Source organism: Schistocerca piceifrons, chromosome X (genome assembly GCF_021461385.2).
Source record: "Schistocerca piceifrons isolate TAMUIC-IGC-003096 chromosome X, iqSchPice1.1, whole genome shotgun sequence".
Classification (NCBI taxonomy): domain Eukaryota; kingdom Metazoa; phylum Arthropoda; class Insecta; order Orthoptera; family Acrididae; genus Schistocerca; species Schistocerca piceifrons.
The window spans coordinates 100,724,056-100,746,793 of NC_060149.1; the positions used below are offsets into that span (position 1 = coordinate 100,724,056).

The 22,738-nt window shown below is 41.5% G+C and overlaps 1 protein-coding gene across 1 annotated transcript in view; it reads right to left on the reverse strand.

Annotated features, from left to right (window-relative positions):
* The window catches only part of LOC124722972, a 210,686-nt gene that overhangs the window by 68,419 nt on the left and 119,529 nt on the right, over nt 1-22,738 (reverse strand). The window contains exons 7-8 of the mRNA XM_047248140.1: nt 11,284-11,428; nt 4,240-4,433 (exon numbers count right to left, since the gene is read on the reverse strand). Coding sequence (XP_047104096.1) covers nt 4,240-4,433; nt 11,284-11,428 — 339 coding nt within the window. The remainder of the gene's footprint in view (nt 1-4,239; nt 4,434-11,283; nt 11,429-22,738) is intronic.

The following is a 22,738-nucleotide window of genomic DNA, read 5'->3' on the forward strand; positions in this document are numbered from 1 at the left end:
ATCCCTGATAGTATTCAATCTGTATATTGAACAAGCAGAAAAGGAAACCAAAGAAATTAGTAGGAATTAAAGTTCAGGAAAAAGAAATAGAAACTTTGAGACTTGCCAGTGACATTTTAATTCTGTAAGGAAAATAAAAGGACTTGGAAGACTAATTCAACAGAATGGACATTTGGCTGAATGGGAGATATAAGGTTAGCATTAATAGCAGCAAAAGATGAATAATGGAATGTAGTCAAACTAAATCAGGTGATGGTAAAGGAATTAGATTATGAAGTGAGATACTTAAAGTAGCAGATGAATTTTGTTATCTGGGCAGCAAAATAACTGATAATGGCTGAAGTAGGGAAAATATAAAATGTAGACCGGCAATAACAAGAGAAGTATTTCTGAGAAAGAGAAATTTGTTAACATCAAATATAGATTTAAGCATTAGGAAGTCTTTTCTGAAAGTATTTCCCTGGAGTTTAGCTAAGTATGGAAGTGAAATGTGGACAATAAATCATTTAGACAAGAAGAGAATAGAAGCTTACAAAATGTGGTGCTACAGAATAATGTTGAAATTTAAATGGGTAGATCATGTAACTAATGAGCAGGAATTAGGGAGACCAGAAATTTGTGGCACAACTTGACCAAAAAAAGTGATCAGATGATAGAAAACATTCTGAGACATCAAGGCATCACCAGTTTGATACTGGAGGGAAGTGTGGAGGGTAAAAATTGTAGAGGGAGACCAAGAGATGAATACAGTAAGCACATTCAGAAGGATGTAGGTTGCAGTGGTTATTCAGAGATGAAGAGGATAGAGTAGCATGGAGAGCTGTATCAGACCAGTCTTCATACTGAAGACCATAATAACAACACTTGTAAAAAAGAGAAAAAAACACAAGTTAAAACTGTTCATCATCCATCAACATAGTCACGTAGTACAGGGATTATAAAAAAGAATCATCCAATTTAAAAAAAAAAAAAAACGTAACTATTATCTTATTTGAGATATGTGCATGAACAACATAATATTCAAAGGAGCAAACTCTTGCATTTTACATGGGTCCCATTAGGTAGCAGCAATGTGTGTCTACTTCAGTTCTAGTAAAAATTGCGTCAGGACAACAGAAACTGTTTTATGTTCTACATTTTGCACAGTGCAGGTCAGTAATAACTGTTTAGCATGACTTTCGTACTAGGCATGATGTGGATCCTCCTGCATCCAGAGCATTAGATGATGGCATGAACAGTTCTGAGAAACAGGTTGTTTGTGTAAGGCAAATTGCCAGACTGTCCTCAAGCATCTGATACAGACGTCAAATGCATCCACCATAGATTCACAAGGAGTCTGCAGAAATTTGTTCACCATGCAGCTCATGAGCTCAACATGCCCCTAATGTCCATGTGGCATCCGTTGTGTTGACGTTTACACATGAAACCATATAAAGCTATTGCAATCTCTTTGTGAAGGTGGCAAAGAGCATGTGGAGTTCTGTAATGTCTTTCTTGGCAAGAAGGAGGCTGACAGTTTTTTTTTTTTTTTTCACACTTAGTGTTTAGTGACAATTGAACATTCCATTTAAGTGGGATGGTGAACCTTCATAATGTGAGAATATGGAATATGAAACAACCACATGAAGTTGTACAACATGAGAGGCACTCACCAAAAATTAATGTATTTTGTGCAGTTTCACAGCAAAAGGTGTGTGGTCCATTTTTCTTTGCCGAGATCACAGTTACAGGAAGCACATATCTCGATATGCCTTTAACTTTCTTTTCCTACAGTTGGAGACAGATTCAAACAACTTCATTTACCAACAGGATGGGGCCATCTGGAAGTGTGGGAATTTTTAAATCAAAGGATTACTTAATGATGGATTGGTCACACTGGACTAAATGATTCAGCCTTACATTACTGGCCTCCAAGGTCACCAGACCTGACTGTATGTGATTAATTCTTGTGGGGGTTTATAAAAGACTCTGTTTATGTGCCTCTGTTACTAACAACAATGAATGAACTGAGACATTGCATAACAACAGCTGTAGAAGCTGTAACTCAAGACATGCCCACTGCAGTGTGGAAAAAATTTAAATAGTGTATTGAGAGATGCCATGCATCATGAGGGGGCATATTGAACAACTATGAAAAAGTATGAAAAAAACTTTTTTTCCTTTTCCTGTTCATCAAAAAACAAAGTTCATTGTATATATTTATTAGTTTCAGAAATATAGATGTGCCAAATCGGGCGATTCCTTTTGATACACCCTGTACTCTGACCTGCAGTCTGTCATCACTGATCAGTAATCTAAGAACTGTTGGTTAATTTCTCTTGAATAAATCACCCAATTTTTCTGGGATTGTTATCATTTGTTTCTCTGCACATGTGCATCATGTCTACAAATTTCCATCCTATTTAGATAATTCCTTCATGGTATGCTGTTTTTTTTCCCTAAGAGGGTATTTAGGTATACAGGGTGCAGCAAAACTGTATCATGAAACTTTAACCCTGGATAGTGGATGCCAGTAGAAACCAAAATTACTAATGTTGTGTAGGTTGACAATGCACCATTTTTAAACTACAGAAACTTCGTGCTCTGATTGGCCATGGAATTGCCCTGTTGCTGTTCGTCGGTTGATGGGCAACACTATGGTTGTTGGTTGAAATGTACAAACGTCCCTCGTGCCATCGCTGCCCCAATGTGATACGCACACATGTTGAATAGTTCTAGCTGTTTGTCTCCACCTCACATCAGAGGCATTCACGTGTAAGCTTCGCTTCAGAGCACACACACGTCACCTGCAATTTAGTCATACAGTAAGCATGGTGCCACAGTATGTTTATGGACCAGCTGACAGTAATGCGCATGAAGCTCTATGGTTGTATGAGCAATGTAACCCAGCAAGACACCACTCACACCCACAAATGTTTACAGCAATTCACCAGTGACTTGACGAAGCAGATTCATTAGCAGGATATCATGGTGATGCTGGAAGACCTCGAACATGACGGGATGCTGCATTTGAAGAGACTGTTCTTGAGCATTTCGAGGAAGCACATACAACAAGTACTTGAGCGGTTGGACACGACATGTGGGTCACTCATCAAATTAGTCTGGGAGGTTTTGAGGGGTGATGGTCAGCATTCTCTACCGGCCTGCTGGAAGATGTTCCCCTGGACATAGGGGTAAGCATGTGGTTGCAGCATGATGGGGTGCCCACACATAAGAGACATACTGTGTGCGGATATTTAAATGAACTCTTTGATTGCCGGGTAGTTGACAGAGGTGCTTGTAGAACATTGCCCTTGCAGTACCATGCTGCTAGACTTTGTCCTGTGGGGATTCTTGCAAGGTTCTAGTTCACCAACCCAGATGCAAACCACCTAGAAATGAAGAGGAATTAATGGATTGCATTCAACATGCCACCAATCACATCAGGGCAATGCCAAGAATCTTTGAAAGAGTTTGGCAAAACAACGCTCGACGTTTAATAGCTTGTGTCACATCAGAGAGTCACCAGTTCGAGCACCTGCTTCACGTAAGCAATGTCCTACCTACAAAAAGGGCCCTTCTCAGGGCTGAGACAATTTGTAAAAGACTTCCTGTATGCGAACTAACAGCTGTTGATGGATTTGTTCCTAGTATGTCTTATCATGCAACTACAATGGATGTGTCAAAATCACAGCAGATTAACTCCTGAGTGGAAGGCTGGCGCGCTACCACCAAAGGTGTGGGCCACCATGGCCAGATCGCGATCTCCGGCAGGCAAAGCATTCACGGTCATTCATTGTCCAGAGCATCCAGCAACAGGGCTATCCCACAGGCAAATGTAGTGCGTGGTGCCAAGTTTCTGTATTTTAAAAACTGTGCGTTGTCAACCCACAAAACATTAGTAATTTTGGTTCCATCTGGCATCAGCTATCCAGGTTTTAAATTTTGTGGCACAATTTTTCTCCACCCTGTATTTATGATACATATACTTGTTACGACATGTAAATAACTATATAATGTACTTGAAATGCCCAGTTACATGTGGAAAATGGTAAAATGTAAAATGAAAAATAAAAAAATAAAACAATAACTATGTTTCACAGTATTGATAAGAGAACACTCCCGTCCGGGCATGCCACGATCTGTTTGTCAATAACTAATCATTTTCTAGGTACCTGCGCATTTCAGCTTCTTTGTAGTAGACCATAACATTTATCAGCAAAAGACAAACATAACACAAGAGTTTCAAAATTTTCTTACTTGTATTCGAGAGACATTTTCCAGTATATTAATGAAACTAGTTTTTCTCATTTGAACTTTGGGCTGCAAGCAACCCACAAGGATATTCTTCAATGCAGATGGAATATTAGATTTTTCCCATAAGCAACTAGAGGTTCCATCCAAGTACTGCTTTGTTAGTTCTTTGGCAGACATATTTGACCATGGAATTTCCCCTAAAAAGTCAAATGAACTGAAGTCAAGCACTTTTAAGTCAACTTATAATGTAACAAAGACTCAAATATTCTTCCTTACAAATTTTCAATTCTATTCATAGCATATATAGCAACTGATAAGTTTAAAATCAAGGTATCTGACTAAAGAGCGGTTAATTAAAGGTAAGTACTATTTCTCTTGTATTACAAACCTTAGAAATGTATTAATTCTATAATTATTGTATTCAGGTGAAATGATTTCAGTAAACTGATGAGATAATATAAGATGTTACATTAAGCGTCTACTCTCTACTCTCTCGCTCTCTCTCTCTCTCTCTCTCTCTCTCTCTCTCTCTCTCTCTCTCTACCTAAGTGAAAGATGGTTTCCATGATACAAGTTAAAGAAATGAGCAAATGTATATTAAGGTTGCCAGAATGGTCCTACGATTCACCACACTGTGTACTTATGCCTGAGGGTAACCAACAATTAACTGAACTCTAATCATCGACTTGTCAACTACCCTAATTTGAAATAGGCCTTACGCCATAATTGTTTAGGAATATTTACGACTGTTTTCAAAAATGGCTCTGAGCACTATGGGATTTAACTGCTGAGGTCATCAGTCCCGTAGAACTCAGAACTACTTAAACCTAACTAACCTAAGGACATCACACACATCCATGCCCGAGGCAGGATTCAAACCTGCGACCGTAGCGGTCGCGCGGTTCCAGACTGTAGCGCCTAGAAACGCTCGGCCACGCCGGCCGGCCGACTGTTTTCAATTAACAGTGTTTGCAGCAACAGAATATGACGCTGCACGCAAATCCCTTTATCACAGATGTGCCACTAATAGTTATCCGTGCATCGCGTACCACTGCCAGGGTAAGATCGTCGACATCAATAAAGCAAACTTTGATTTTAAAACTCAGCCGGCAGGAGTGGCCGAGCGGTTCTAGGCGCTTCAGTCTGGAACCGCGCGACCGCTACGGTCGCAGATTCGAATCCTGCCTCGGGCATGGATGTGTGTGATGTCCTTAGGTTAGTTAGGTTTAAGTAGTTCTAAGTTCTAGGGGACTGATGACCTCAGCAGTTAAGTCCCATAGTGCTCAGAGCCATTTAAAACTCAACGTAGGAGCAGAGACGTCGCAGTTACACCAACAAAAAAGAAAATACAGGGCAGTTATAATTAAATTTTCGCTACTTGAGCCAGTGTAGATGGAAAACTATTTACCTTATAGGTACCCAACTTTATATGAATGTTATTCAGACTGTGAGCTGCTGGATTTGCGATATTAGTAATGTTCGTTGAGATCGAGAGGTGTGTTATTTGTGGACCAAAGTACAAGTAAAACTTGCAGTGTTGTGAAACCAGGGAAGAATGTTAGCAATGTTTCGTCTACGTCTGCACCTATACTTCGCAAGCCAGCTTAAGGTGTGCGGTGCTTCACTGTCACTTCCCCCTTGGGCGCCGGCAGTGGTATGGCGACAGAGGGTTGAAACACAAATATCAGTGTGCATTACAATTGCAGACAGTCAACGTCAGTTTGGATAAGGTGAACAGGGCTTTACTCGTAAAGCTGTTTAATCGAAACAACAGCAGTAGTTGAAGAAAATTATTCGGAAGTTCTAATGAACTGGCGATTTGGGATTGCTCATGGGAGAGGCCGATGGCCAATTGGGCCACAGATAGTTGAAAAGATTACCGTTGCCATTGCTGTGAATGCTGGACGCAGTGTGCGATCCTCAAGCACTGCACGAGCCGTGTGACGACAGCTGAACAAACGGTGTTCCACTGTTCGAAAAGTGATGCGAAAAATTGTGAAACGATGAGTTTTCCTCCTTGTGAAGCCACGTTTGTAACCTGGAACTTAAACATGGTACACAATCAACAAATGTTACCCTCTCACGTGGAAATTAAAATGTGTTTCTGTCAATGGCTTGATCATTATTTCTCTTCCGCGTGTTCTTAAAAGAAAAAGTTTCTTTGTCCTGTGACCACTCGATTTTCATGGGAATCCTCTCAAGTAGCGAAAGTTTAATTGTAACAACCCTATACATTCTTCTAGTGGAGAGCTGTGAGCAAGGCTCAATCATAAGTTGAGATCGAGAGGTGTGTTATTTGTGGACCAAAGTACAAGTAAAACTTGCAGTGTTGTGAAACCAGGGAAGAATGTTCGCAATGTTTCGTCTACGTCTGCACCTATACTTCGCAAGCCAGCTTAAGGTGTGCGGTGCTTCACTGTCACTTCCCCCTTTCCTGTTACAGCCGCGAATGATGCGCGGGAAATTTGACTGCTGGCAAGCCTTTGTTTGTACTAGCCGGTTATCCTTTTATGGTCTCTTCACTAGGTAGGAGGAAGCAAAATATTGATTGACTTTGCTACGAATGTACGCTCTTGGATTTTTAATTGTAAACCACAACGTGGTACACAACGTCTTCTTTGAAGCATCTGCCAATGGAGTTGGATGAATATCTCCGTGGCGCTTACTGTGCAAACACGTGACAAAAGACGCTGCTCTTCTTTGTATTCTCCTGCTTTCTCTATTCTACCAATATCATAGGGTTCGAGGTTCAGGAGCAACAATCAGATATCAGTCGAAAGAGGGTTTTGTAAGCTAACACCTTCCGTGGTGGACTACACTTCCCAAGGATTCTTCTAATAAATCTCTGTTTTGCATCTGTCTTTCCTACGATTAATTTTATGTAGTCGCTCCGTACGCATACTTCCAGGTATATGATGGCTGTGTGATTGTTCAGCAGTCGCGTAATTTATTTATTTAGGCACAAAACATTATCTATTTACGTTGAGGGTCAACTGCCAATCCCTGTGTCAAATCTTACAGATCGTCCTGCTTTTTGCTACAGATTTCCAGTGCTGCGGCTTCTCAACATAAAACAGCATCATCCATGAATAGCCCAATGGAGCTTCCGAGGTTAACCACTAGCTCATTTATTTATACTGTGAACTGTAATAGTCATATTAATACTCCCAATGTGTACATCCGTAGATGCGCCGGAAGATTTATCTCCGTGAAGTACGGTAAGCTGTACCACAATTTCAAGGAACTCTCCAATGCTATCGAAAAGCTGGTATATACAAACAGACGCATCTCACGCAATTTCTGACATGTAACTCTCATAAAATGAATATTTCATCATCACAATGTGACTGTATAATATGTGGTGTAAAAAATTTGAAATTTTTAGGTTTGAAGACATACTGGGTGATCAAAAAGTCAGTATAAATTTGAAAACTGAATAAATCACGGAATAATGTGGATAGAGAGGTATAAATTGACACACATGCTTGGAATGACATGAGGTTTTATTAGAACCAAAAAAATACAAAAGTTCAAAAAATGTCCGACGGATGGTGCTTCATCTGATAAGAATAGCAATAATTAGCATAACAAAGTGAGACAAAGCAAAGATGATGTTCTTTACAGGAAATGCTCAATTTGTCCACCATCATTCCTCAACACTAGCTGTAGTCGATGAATAATGTTGTGAACAGCACTGTAAAGCATGTGCGGAGTTATGGTGAGGCATTGGCGTCGGATGTTGTCTTTCAGCATCCCTAGAGATGTCGGTCGATCACGATACATTTGCGACTTCAGGTAACCCCAAAGCTAATAATCGCACGGGCTGAGGTCTGGGGACCTGGGAAGCCAAGCACGACGAAAGTGGCGGCTGAGCACACGATCATCACCAAACGACGGGTGTAAGAGATCTTTCACGCGTTTAGCAATCTGGGGTGGTTCTAATAAAACCCCATGTCAAATCCAAGCATGTGTGTCAATCTTTACCTCTCTATCTACATTATTCCGTGGTTTATTAAGTTTCCAAATTTATACTGACTTTTTGATCACCCGGTATAAAGAGCTTTCTGTTTAGTATCATTTCCAGGTTCTTCTGCAGTAAGTGAATGTAATTATCTTCAGTGCGACTAATGTACACTGTTTCTGTTATTGAAACGTGACAGCTTCTTTACTTTGCATACTTTCACTCCATTTTCTCCTATGACTGCACATTTTGAGATCGCTCTATGCGTTCGTGAAATATATTCTCAGCTCAAAAAAGGGCAATCACAACGAACTGTGGCTTCGGTTTCTAACTTCATGCTGGCTGTTGTTCCACAACCTTCGATCTTCGACTGCGGCGCCCTCATAAATATTCTGCCTCAAAGAATTTGTGGTTAATAATATGGGCTTACTAAAAAAAAAGAACTGCGTTACTCGCTCAGTGAACTACCCTGAGAAATCAGTATGTACTTGGATAACATTTCCCCAAACAATGGTAGAAAAATACACCATTTTCAGCAGGGCCAATTTTCAACATGTTTCCAGCAGAACTGAATTATTTGATTCACCAATTTCAGATTTTTAAATATAATTCAAATGACTTATTTGGGCCCACTATGATATTTTTCTTATTTGCACATTTTAATCCAAATGTTTGGTTTTGGTTTTTGATTTACATTTAAAGCGTGTTTTAATTTTCCATCAACATTCTGTGAATTATGTAACAACTCGTTCCATCACCGAGTTATTTGGATCATAAGGTTTCATGAAACATGAGAAAATATCAAATATTCTTTGACGGAATGGATATTCATGGGCGGACTTCATTTTACAGTTGTGAAACATATAGATGTCTTCAGAGGAAATAGTCGATGCCTACAGTGGAAGGTAGAGGGCACGAAAGCAGACTACTAAGAAAGTACACTACTGGCCATTAAAATTGCTACACCACGAAGATGACGTGCTACAGACGCGAAATTTAGCCGACAGGAAGAAGATGCTGTGATATGCAAATGATTAGCTTTTCAGAGCATTCACACAAGGTTGGCGTCGGTGGCGACACCTACAATGTGCTGACATGAGGAAAGTTTCTAACCGATTTCTCATACACAAACAGCAGTTGACCGGCGTTGCCTGGTGAAACGTTGTTGTGATGCCTCGTGTAAGGAGGAGAAATGCGTACCATTACGCTTCCGACTTTGATAAAGGTCGGATTGTAGCCTATCGCGATTGCGTTTATCGTAACGAGACATTGCTGCTGGCGTTGGTAGAGATCCAGTGACTGTAAGCAGAATATGGAATCAGTGGGTTCAGGAGAGTAATACGGGACGCCGTGCTGGATCCCAACGGCCTCGTATCACTAGCAGTCGAGATGACAGGCATCTCATCCGCATGGCTGTAACGGATCGTGCAGCCGCGTCTCGATCCCTGGGTCAACAGATGGGGACGTTTGCAAGACAACAACCATCTGCACGAGCAGTTCGACGACGTCTGCAGCAGCATGGACTATCAGCTCGGAGACCATGGCTGCGTTTACCCTTGACGCTGCATCACAGACAGGAGCGGTTGCGATGGTGTACTCAACTACGAACCTGGGTGCACGAATGGCAAAACGTCATTTTTTCAGATGAATCCGGGTTCTGTTTACAGCATCATGATGGTCGCATCCGTGTTTGTTGACATCGCGGTGAACGCACATTGGAAGCGTGTATTCGTCATCGCCATACTGGCGTATGACCCGGTGTGATGGTATGGGGTGCCATTGGTTACACGTCTCGGTCACCTCTTGTTCGCATTGACGGCACTTTGAACAGTGGACGTTACATTTCAGATGTGTTACGACCCGTGGCTCTACCCTTCATTCGATCCCTGCGAAACCCTACATTTTAGCAGGATAATGCACGAACGCATGTTGCAGGTCCTGTACGGGCCTTTCTGGATACAGAAAATGTTCGACTGCTGCCCTGGCCGGCACATTCTCCAAATCTCTCACCAACTGAAAACGTCTGGTCAATGGTGGCCGAGCAACTGGCTCGTCACAATACGCCAGTCACTAGTCTTGATGAACTGTGGTATCGTGTTGGAGCTGCATGGACGGCTGTACCTGTACACGCCATCCAAGTTCTGTTTGACTCATTGCCCAGGCATATCAAGGCCGTTATTACGGCCAGAGGTGGTTGTTCTGGGTACTGATTTCTCAGGATCTATGCACCCAAATCGTGTGAAAATAAAATCACATGTCGGTTCTAGTGTAATATATTTGTACAATGAATAGCCGTTTATCATCTGCATTTCTTCTTGGTGTAGCAATTTTAGTGCACCATGAGATGGACCTGATCAGCCATAATGGTCACATAGTTCTTGGTAGTAATGCGACCTCGAAGAGTAACCATAGGGCCCACGAAATACCACTACATGGCTGCCCAAATCATCACTGAACCCCCTCCATGTTTCACTCTTGGGACGTTAACTCGGCCAGAAGTTGTAAGCAGTATGAAACAAGACTCCATGGCAGACATTTGTATCACTGATAAGCCGTTTTGTAATATTCCAACTCGCCATGCAATTCCCTTCTTATGGAGCTCTCTTCGATTTGTTTTGGTGCTGACAGGGTTCGCAAGTGCGACGTTCAATTCTGAAGTAACTTTGGTAGCTATTGTCCTATGTAACGATCTCTTTCAATGATCATCCGTCACGATGACTCAACACATATTTTCGCTGGTGTTGCGACTTAGCAGATGATGATTTTCCTCTTTCCCCGCATGCGTTATAAGTCTTAGATTCTGCCTCCTTGAAACACCAAATATGTCGGTTCCTTGGTTACGGAAACACCCATAGTAAGAGCACCATCAGTTTTCCCACGGTCGAATTCACTTAATGCACTCACAACTACTCAGAACAAAATTATGGCTACGACTGACATTTGCAATGTATTGAGGACATTTTACACTTGCCCTTCGCGTTCAAATACAACTTGTCTAGTATCTGTATTTATGTACAAGCATGCACTTAACGCAATATTTCCACATTTTCTCCATGTATACGCACAGTTTAGCGGAGTCAGCTCACCTGTATGTAGTTCCCAGAAGAATATACCTGTACTGAACACATCACTAGCCTTGCAGCAGCCAGCAGAATTCAACAGCTGCTCTGGAGCCAACCAGTGATATCTTTCCATGCGTTGAGCAGCTTCTGTCTCCGTGAAGTTGTACTTCTGAAAAATTTAAAGGGCATGTTTGAATGCAGCAACTCCTCGAGTTATCAAAAGGAGTTTACTTTTATAATGTTACACAACGCTTGTTTTTCAGCAGCGATTGACTAAACAAAACTATAATAATGAAACAGTTTTTCTATTTATGCTATGATCTATTGACACAATGGATTTCAGTTAGCGACTAATCTCCTTCACGTTTCCAGTATGAAACATTCTACCTCTGTCGGAAGTGCAGTGTCAATGAATTAACAAGAACTTTAGCTGCTGTTTTATTATTATACATCTTTATATTTCCACAACACATTATCACCACATGGTATTCGTGAACAAAGAAATTAATGGAAAAATCAATATCATAAGAAATAATCTGAAAATATACCTTGTGGAAAAAATTATGTTCCATAAGGAACGTCAGTTTGCTTCCAAGCTCTACACATACAGCTACACGTAAATTTGTAAAAATCTGTGTGTTTTAACACAGTTGCTCCTTCTGAGGCCATCAACATTCTGTCAGGAAATCAAGATTCAGTTTCATAATATGTGGATCGACATGCTGCAGTCTGCACTTCTGGACGTGGTCAATGTTGGATACTTAGTGAGGACAATACTATGACAACGACAACTCCTCGTTCGATCCTTCCCAAGTTTGACCTTTTAAAATAGTTTCTTTCTACGGCTTTGGGAATTGTTCTACATACGTGATTCGCATTCGAGAGGTCGACGGTGGTTCAAATCCCCGTCCAAACCACCTACAATACATTTTATTGTAGGTGGTCTTGCCCCGTCCGACCATCCAGATTTGGGTTTTCCGTGATTTCCCTAAATCACTCCAGCAAATGTCCTTTCTTCAGAAAGGGCACAGTCAATTTCCTTCCCCATCCTTTCGTAATCCGAGCTTGTGCTCCGTCTCTAATGACCACGCTGTCGACGACACTTTAAACCCCAATCTTCCTTCTTTCTTCAACGTATGGTATTAAAAAGTTCTAGGGTTTCTCCAGCACTTATATTAAGATGCTACAGCTTCCTGGATTTTGTCGTCTCCTGGTCGCGTGTTGTGAACCACAGAGAAGGCCAAATCCAGCTCCCACACTGAGCATGTGTGTTTTTGAGGATATCGGACGCTCCGTGGCAAGTATTTTAGCGCTCTTGCGAAAATACTTATAGATGAATGTGTTTAAAACGTATGAAAATTATAAAAGCCTGAAATACTAACATCGTTGTAACAGCCCTGTGTCCCTCCCCAGCCGGCCGGGGTGGCCGAGCGGTTCTAGGCGCTACAGTCTGGAACCGAGCGACTGCAACGGTCGCAGGTTCGAATCCTGCCTCGGGCATGGATGTGTGTGATGTCCTTAGGTTAGTTAGGTTTAAGTAGTTTTAAGTTCTAGGGGGCTGATATATTTTTCCAAATGTAATTCACGTGATTTTCTGTGAAGTTTTACAGCTCAGTAAATAGAAAACTATTGTTGTGTTCTCGAAACACACTTAACTTTTTTAAAAAATAATTTTACAAATCTTAAAAGCTAAATATGTATTGTGTAATACATGTGACACATTCCATAATTTTAAAAGTTATATCTCGTGATTATTTAAAACAATGTTGCTATTTTTATCCTTATATTTTTGCAATCATCAAAATATTCAGTTTTGTTTAAATTCCCCACTTATATAAAAACAGTAACTTAGTATAACAAGTAATTTGATCAATTACCGCTTCTAGAACCTATCAGAAGCTCATGTTCTAAAATATAGATCTGAATCCGCGCCAAAGCGTTCATTTCATTTCCTGATGTCAGTGCAGACACATATTGAGAGGTGTTGGACAGACTGTGAATGTACAGCTCAGTTAGTCTTTGTTTTATGAGTATGAAAAATGTATGTTGAAACTCTCTTTAGCACAAAAAAGAAGATTAGCTTACATTTATACCATTATGACGTATCAAAATGCGTGATAAAATTTGTGTTGTGACGCCATGAAGAAGCGTCATCACTATGAAATTAAAAACATAGGACATCTGATCTACCTCTAGACAGACTACGACGAGCCAGAAATATGAAACTGCAACAAAGAGGCGTACAATTTTTATTAACATTGTCATTCACTCACGAACGTTTTGTCTCTTTCTGTATTTCTGTACTGAATTAGTAGTTAAAAGTGCTAGAAGAGTACATTATTATGACACCAGCATTCAACTGTGGTTTTATGTAGAAAAGGAAAGAGCACCATGATACATGTCAAAGCAAACGAGTGCCATCGCCTCGACGGCGACATAACACGGGATGTTCACCTACCACTGAATCTGGGAGGGGAATCATCTGTGACGTTCTACGATGACAGCGTCACTTAATTTCAAGAAGCGAATAAGATTCCTGCCTCTGTAATATACGAACTAACCCAGAAAGAGTCCAAATGGGCCATGTTTCACTCGAGGTTGCTTGGTCAGATACAGAAACTGTGAGAGGAAAATGGAAGATTACGTCAGGTTACCCATAAACCACATTCTGGACTACTGAAAGCCCGTGATGAGCTTCTAGACCAGTAGAACTCCGAACTGTCACCTACGTGTATTCTTTCATGCGCTGCTGTCGCAGAAGCTAAGTACAACAGATAAGGCACGGAAAACAGCAAACAAGCCGCGCAGAGTGGCCGCGCGGTTAGAGGCGCCATGTCACGGATTGCGCGGCCCCTCCCGCCGGAGGTTCGAGTCCTCCCTCGGGCATCGGTGTGTGTGTTGTTCTCAGCATAAGTTAGTTTAAGTAGTGAGTAAGTCTAGTGACTAATGACCTCAGCAGTTTGGTCCCTTAGGAATTCGCACACATTTGAACTCAGCAAAGATAATAATCAACACATTTTTTTAGACCCACCCAGAACAAGAGGGCCAAAGATGTCAGGAGGACACTTATTGCTGCAATAAACTCGAGGAAAGCCAAGTTAGGATCAGATCGAGTCGGACACCCTTTAGCGTTGTCGTAGAGGAAACAGACAATGTTGGAGACTGCAAAAAGCTTCACCAGAAGCCTGATCAGATACACAGCATTAAATGTGCACAATCGAAGAAGAAGAGGCCTCTGATAATTGTGTACATTGTGCCCAAGCAAGTGGATGACAAAGAACTATTCCAAGACATAAATGAGCTGAACCTGGCTGGGCATGTGCAACAGAAGAATTTATTTATTTTTTTAAATGAAAGACTTAATGAAATTTTCACTCTGCAGCGGAGTGTCCGCTGATATGAAACTTCATAGTAGATTAAACTTGTGTAGCGGACCGAAACTCGAACTCAGGGCCTTTGCCTTTCACCGGAAAGTGCTCTAACGACTGAGCTACCCAAGTACGACTCACGATCCGTCCTCACAGCTTTACTTCCGCCAGTACTTCATCTCCGCCCTTCCAAACTTCACAGAAGCTCTCCAGCAAAACTTGCAGGACTAGTGCTCCTGGAAGAAAAGATGCTGTGGAGACATAGCCTAGCCACAACTATGCACTGACATGAAACTTCCTGGTAGAGTAAACCTGTGAGGACGGGCCGTGAGTCGTGCTTGGATAGCTCAGTCGGTAGAGCACTTGCTCACGAGAGGCAAAGGTCCAGAATTCGAGTGTCGGTCAGGCATACAACTTGAATCCACCAGGAAGTTTCATATCAGTGCACATTCCGCTGCAGAGTGAAAATTTCATTCTGGAAACATCCGCCAGGCTGTCACTATGCCATGTCTATGTGATAGCCTTCCTTCCAGGAGCGCTAGTCCTGTAAGCTTTTGTGAAGTTTGGAAGGTACAACATGAGGTACCGTTGGTAGTAAGGCTATGACGACGGGTCATGATTCGTGCTTGGGTAGCTAAGTTGGTGTAGCGCTTGCCTGCGAAAAGCAAAGGTCCCGCGTTCAAGTCTCGGTCCGGCACACAGGTTTAATCTACCAGGAAGTTTCAGGTCCTACTGAGATTCCAAACCGGACCCCGGGAGGTCTATGTCAATCATGTAATGAAAATCACCCCTGGTGTCCGTAAGTTTTTGCACCGATAGTAAAAAGTATGTGTCGATTTCTCTCCTCTAGGAATGAATGATTATGTGGACGTGGCAAAATGTTACAAATGTGACCTAGGTCACACCAAGAAGGAGCGAGTGTGCTCTCATTGTGAAGCAGAGGGCAACCAGAAAAGTGCACGCACAAAAATCAACGAGAAATCTGTCTGTATCCCACGTTTCAACTCTAACAAGAAATGTGACTCACCTGTGAAAGACTGTGCAACTTATGCAGTGCTGACAGAACTCGAAATAGCTGGAAATACAAACGTAGAGTGGTGAAATCCGCATCAGATCTTCGTAAATCATAGAAAAGAAAGCACGCTGCACATGAAACGGAAGCACAAGTCCCCGTTGACAGTAACCAGGAATCGGCATCGTGCCTATACTGCCAAGGAGAGGAAAGTCACATTTTGACGACATTACAGCACCAATCACTGCAGAGCTTATTTCGAAGAGGCATCTTGACTTCATGAATTTCATAGCTGACATGATGCTATTGAGTTACATCTCAGTGAGTTACATCAATTCTGTGCAAGAGATACTGAACATTAAGAAAGCTTTAACACAGACGATCGACTCATAATGATCAGTCCACAAGACAAGAAGAGACTTCCTCATCACGGCAGAATCACGCCACGTGAAATTCGTCAACTTTTTTCGAGGGTAGACCATGTACTGAACACCTGCATCCACTCCTCAAGCTGGGGGGCTGCTGAAGGAAGAAACGGTCCTGTACAGCAACGCCCGCAACGGAAGTCTCCCCAACTTTTCAGCTGTCCAACCCGATGTTGCACATACATGGAACTCCTGCCAAAGAATATGATAAAGATAATGATCATGATGACATCGATACCACATCCGCAGTAGCAGCTGACACCCGTACAGCTACGAAATCATCTGCAGATACTCTCTTATTTCCGCTTGGGGTGAAGTGTAGTGACCGTTGCAGTTCTGATGGTTATAAGAATCGCATCACAGTGAAGTGCAATGAAAATCACAATTTTCTATCTGATACAAAAATATTTCTAGCATATAGAAACCTATTAAACCGCTATTTTACTACACGCAGGCTAACTTTATAATAATTTAGAAGTTAATGTTCAGCGAAGTCGCTTGGAGGATCCCAGTGAGCATCAAATTGCTCTTACACGTGTCATTAGAGTTGGGCATCCTAAAGGGAAATCTATTACATATCTCCCATCCGGAATGAGTAACTTTTCAACAGAGTTTAAACATCTCACATCCGGAATGATTAATTGTCCAACAGAGTCTAAATCATAATGTGACCTCCTTCGGCAGGTGTTTGCGAGAAGAAATGAACCATTCGACATCGAACAATTATACACGGATTCTGCTAAAGCATGTGGACCCGTATACTTTGATCCAACTCTCCCCTCTCCGAAGTGCTTTGTCCACACTCGATACACATAAAAGAATAAAAATGCTATACATTAATACACTGAAGAGCCAGAGAAACTGGTACAGTCGTGCTCAAAAGTATCCGAACGACATGAATTGCATTTCGCCTGATTTGCATGAAACCCACATAACGCAGCCGTCTAGCAGGTCCTCTAATCGCTCCTCGGTACAGTCGTTTGACTATTGAAAATGGTTCCAACAAGTCACCACTAGAAAACGCTGTTCTGTATCGCAATAACTCAAGATGTAAAGTAATACCACGAAACTACAAATGTCAGGAAACACCTTCCCACAGACAGGACTGTCCTTAAGGCTTGTAAGCACACATTTATTACAATAAATGACATACCTGAAATATTACCACTCTCATTACTACGTCAGATAGGTAATGCACGTAGTAAGTTGGTCGTATTCATGATTTTCTCTTCAAAGTAACATACCGTACCTACTATTTAACACAAAATGACATTAAAAATTTAAGTTATTCACGAGCAGCTAGTTTAGAATATGTATGAACTTCAAATGACATGACGAACCGTCTCGTTCTGCATATGGATTCAAACCCAGGTCATGCAGACTAAGTAAAGATTTCGTGACTGACGGAAACTAACAGTCATTCCTGACTAGGCATACAGAGAGTGATATACCTCGATTTTAGACAGTATCAGTTAGCAAATATCAACTTTAAATTACGTAACGTCAACATTTAAATGGACGGGAATTCCTACACAGCATCTATTGTCCCTGTTAACGAACTACGAGAGATGTTAAATATTGCTTCTTCACCAGTAAATTACTTGAAATGCCGTGAGGTCAAGCTTTGTGTTGGTCAGGGATTCGAACCCAGAACCTAATCGGATTGATGTCGAAGCACAATCAACTGTAACATATCGGATTTTCTCGGTAGTAGCTAGCTGTAACTGAAATGACGAGAAGAAACATTAATTTTTTCCTTCCCAGGACTCTAACCAGGCACCTATCGCTGTTACATTCTAGAGAAAACGAACGTTAAATATGGGTTTGTTACACCAGCAGCGACATGTGAGCATGTTTGAACTAGAAATAATATGACGAAGATTTCAGTGCTGACTGGGAATCGAGCCGAACGCACATCATTGTTAACTGCACACCAAGAGACGTCTGCTACCGAACTTCTCTCCACAAGCAGCCTTGAATAACATCCTTGAGCTTACAGTGATCTCTCAAATAGTTCTCTCACTAGGAGGCAAAATCGTCAGATATCATTAATGTTGACAACGGATGAAAATACATTAAAATCAAAATTATGATCCACCAGCAGATAGACGTTCTCATGCTATAGCTTGATAAGACATAATGAAAACTTTAGTTCCTGGCCAGGATTCGAACCCATTCACGCGCAGTATGTGTATACGTTCAGGAATCTGCAGTTTTGAACAAACAACAAATTGTAGTCTAGCTGTATTGTCACGAAGGCATCAAATTCCGCGTTATTGGCGGTCTCAGTTGCATTCCCAGTTCAGACCCAATTTTACCGGCCTACGGAAGCTCAAATAAAAGATGGAATAAGTGTCCTGTGACCATACATAGCGTTTGTTTCGTCACTAGAAATAAAGAACTAGTATAAGAAAAGTTACTGGTGATAGAGTTTCTAGATGTCGCCACTCCTGACTTTATTGTGGTTCAACCCAACGTCTACTTGGTAGAGAAGGAATATCATGTTTAATGTGAATTTCAGACCACAATGGCATGATACCTTCTTCACTTAGGGTAGCCAGAAGAGAATAGAATCTGTCTCCCCCTATCAAAAATTATCGGCAGAAGTTGGAATCGAACCTACACCATAAGTACATAAAACTATAACCAACCCAACAGACCATCATATCATGTTCTCTGTGGCTCATTTGTCTATCGTAACGCCGTTGCGCCACACTGGATGAGATTTCTGACACACAGGCACCCTGTAGTGGTTTGCAGCATGTTCAGTACATTCATTTACTTGGTTGACCAAATCACCCTGAACTACCTGCCCCAGCTACCCAGTGCATACAATCGACTCTGTTTTGTAATCACCGAAATACAATCACGTAACTGCCACCTACACAGAACTGCCAACAGTGTAGGATGCAGAAATTTAAATAGGAAGTGTTCCTTTCTACTTGAGCTACTCTATTGTGCTATCTGTTTGTTGAAAACATTGTGCAGTGCAAAAGAAAAGCTGTAACTGTCTGTCTCTCAGAAGTCTAGATCTGGCCATATGCAATATCTCACAGCATTGCTAAATATGGTAGTTCTGGAGGAATCGTTGGATACTTCTGGAACTGCTGTAGCTACGTGTAAGCTGGTAGCTTAACAGTAAGCGTTGCGCACCGTAGATAAGACGTCGCGAATTCGAGTGCATTCACTGCTACATTTTTTAAAACGCAATTCTGCTGGCTGCTGAAGTTATCAATATAATGGAACTTTGAACATAATTCCCGTCACTTCTCAATCCAAAACAATCTCATGTTGACAAAGTGTTAACTTTCCCAACGTAAACCGGCTCTGGCCAGTTGTTAATTGAAATGGCTCTGAGCACTATGGGACTCAACTTCTTAGGTCATCAGTCCCCTAGAACGTAGAACTACTTAAACCTAACTAACCTAAGGATATCACAAATATCCATGCCCAAGGCAGGATTCGAACCTGCGACCGTAGCGGTTGCGCGGTTCCAGACTGTAGCGCTTAGAACCGCTCGGCCACCCTGGCCGGCCCAGTTGGTAATGAAGGAACGTGATGTTTAATGCAGATTCTGGATTATAACGTCTTTCTCTTGAGTTTACCAGAGGTAAAGAAAATTTGTTTGTGCCCCTTAAAAGTAAATGCCTGAACCCACGCATTGCATCTGTGATAGTTCGTTCCACCAGACCATTGTGGCCACATTTCCCAGAGCTAGGAGTATGCTGTAACGGATGATGTGCTTAGCTTACAAACTTAGTCACAGTGGAAAAAATGCGAGTCTATTAAATGGTTAAAAAGAAGCAAGCTTCTGACGCGGACATTATGTTATTCTCATGTCAGCAGGATGTAAAGACTCTTCTTGTCATCATAGCCTCGATGTGAAGCCATTTTGAAATTTTCACTAATTCAGCAAGTTTCTTAGTTCGAGTAACCCCACTGTGAAGTGTGAAGTTACCGGATAATTCGATTATTACCGTCATTATTACTATCATTTTCTTCATACCGCTTTTGGAACACATGTGTTTGAAGATCATTTAATGCCATTTGGTTATTATAGAAGTAGTTGCCCAAGAACAGGTTCTTTCCCTGTCTACGGAATCCTTTTCATGTTGATATCAAACATCAGCAATTACTCGTAGATTACATTTAAAACTAAAGTAATTTATGATGACGTTACTTGATAACAAAAACGCGCTGCCTTTCTTCATTTACTTGCGCCTAGAAATGGCTGTCGAATAGTGCCAAACCAAAAGCCAAGGGTTCTTACTGCCTTCCGATATGCGTCGCTGTCAGTTCTTCCATATGATTTGGTCGAGGTGACCTGTTTCAAGTTGTGTATGACAGAGAATGTTTTATAAAATCAATTGTTTTCCTTTGCAATAAACAGAAAGATTTTCATTCTAAGCTATCAAAGTTCAAAATTTTTGCAATATTAGTTCAAATTTAATATTGGCTTCTGTCTTGTAGGAAAGTATTTCACAGTTGCAAAACCCGCATCTGACTCATTGACCTTACACTTAGTCGCGGGCCATAGATTCTAGCTCAGTGTGACACCAGTTTCAGTAACCTAATGTAGCGAAGACTGTTTGCCAGTGCTCTTTCTCACCGCAAAATACGCAATTCACTCATTGTTCTCCAAAAGTACACTGTAACAGTAATTTCTGTGTGTATGCAATGCATAAGGATTGTAGAATTTAGTGGTGCTCTCTCTTCCACTTCTGTATTCAATATGCATGACCTAAACGGGCCATTTATCATTACAGACATGTTTTAAGACGGAAGACTAAAGCAAACTGTGGCGTTTCGTGTATTCGAGTTATTGCATAGATTGCTGTATGTCACTTAAAACGCTCGTTGTGTGGAGCGGGGGGAAACAGTCTCCACAAACTTCCGATTTGTAAATAAGTATCACAAGGAGAGGATCTGACATGTGCGCTACCGATTTTGATCAAATATTGCATGGACGTTCTAGCTATCTGCTAGACACTCCCTAGCTTTGAAAAAATCGAGGCCAAAGCTGAAGACTGACAATCGTATTTTCAATGCTGTACTCCGAAAGAGCGTCTCCAATTAAAACATTTTATTAGTACATAGGTTCCAGCTGTTACATGGTGGTAAAGAGCAAGACTACTTATACAAAGGTCTCGGGTTCGATCCATGGTTATTCCCACGTTTTTTTGGTGCCATTTTACCTTTATTTCCCCCCGGGCAGTGTTTGTTGATGTGAAAAATGCCGAATTGCACTGTGGTCCGAATGCTACGTTAAACTTTAGGTTCCCCTTTTAACTGGCTAGGTATGCCAACCCAAAGGTCGGAGGAAAGCAACGGCATACCACCTCCAACAAGACTGTGCCTATTAAAGCACTCTGGTGTTCAAACCGATCTTCCGACTGATGACTGCTTTACTTTACTATGGGTTCCAACATTATCTTCGGGTTATTAACATGTTTGTGTTTTCATGCTGTAACTTTGATACCAGTAAACGTAAGTAACCTTGCGATGACTGTCACCATTCGAGTTGTCAAGGTGGTAGACGACGATGCTGTCGACCCCAGTTACAATCTTTGTCATGGTTATGTTCCAGTCGAATATCTCTATGTGCCTTTTCTGTGTATTTCAAGATACACTATTATACACTTGGTACGCATCCAATTTGACATCTGATAGAGCTGTATTTAGCAACATAAATTTCCGAGCAACATATCGGACGACGCGTCAGTGCAGCGAGATTTCGTTTGTGTGTTGCGCATGGTGCAAGAAATATTTGTGTTTTGCTTGCTTCTGTGATAAGTCTCACCCCACTGAATGCGAGCAAGCTCACGAATAGACTGTCAATAACTGGAATTCCACAATAACACACTTAAAAATGGTTCAAATGGCTCTGAGCACTATGGGACTTAACATATATGGTCATCAGTCCCCTAGAACTTAGAACTACTTAAACCTAACTAACTAACCTAAGGACAGCACACAACACCCAGTCATCACGAGGCAGAGAAGATCCCTGACCCCGCCGGGAATCGAACCTGGGAACCCAGGCGCGGGAAGTGAGAACACTACCGCACGACCACGAGCTGCGGACTAACACACTTAAAAGGTGTATTTTTTGCATTATGCATCCCGATGAAAATAACTGTAAATAGATTATATGCCTACTTGATTATTACTCGCACTACTAGATGCTTTCCTCAAAAAATAAAAAGAAAAAGGAAAAGAGAGACAGAGAGAGAAAACAGAAATGTATTTCAAATATCAGCTCGGTGACGCCATGTTCGTTTCGTGATGTAAAGCAAGGATATTTGATAGATAATATCTCGTTGTACTAGCAATTTGTATGGCTACAGGGTTCTTTCTTTTCTCTCTGCAAATAACCAGAACAGAATTCAGTAACAAAGTGGTAAGAACACCTATGCAGTGCGCCAATTAAACACTCAGCCTTTCTTGGTTCTTCTGTTAATCGTTGGCCGGCCGCGGTGGTCGTGCGGTTCTAGGCGCTCCAATCCGGAGCCGCGCTGCTGCTACGGTTGCAGGTTCGAATCCTGCCTCGGGCATGGATGTGTGTGATGTCCTTAGGTTAGTTAGGTTTAATTAGTTCTAAGTTCTAGGGGACTGATGACCACAGCAGTTGAGTCCCATAGTGCTCAGAGCCATTTGAACCATTTTGTTAATCG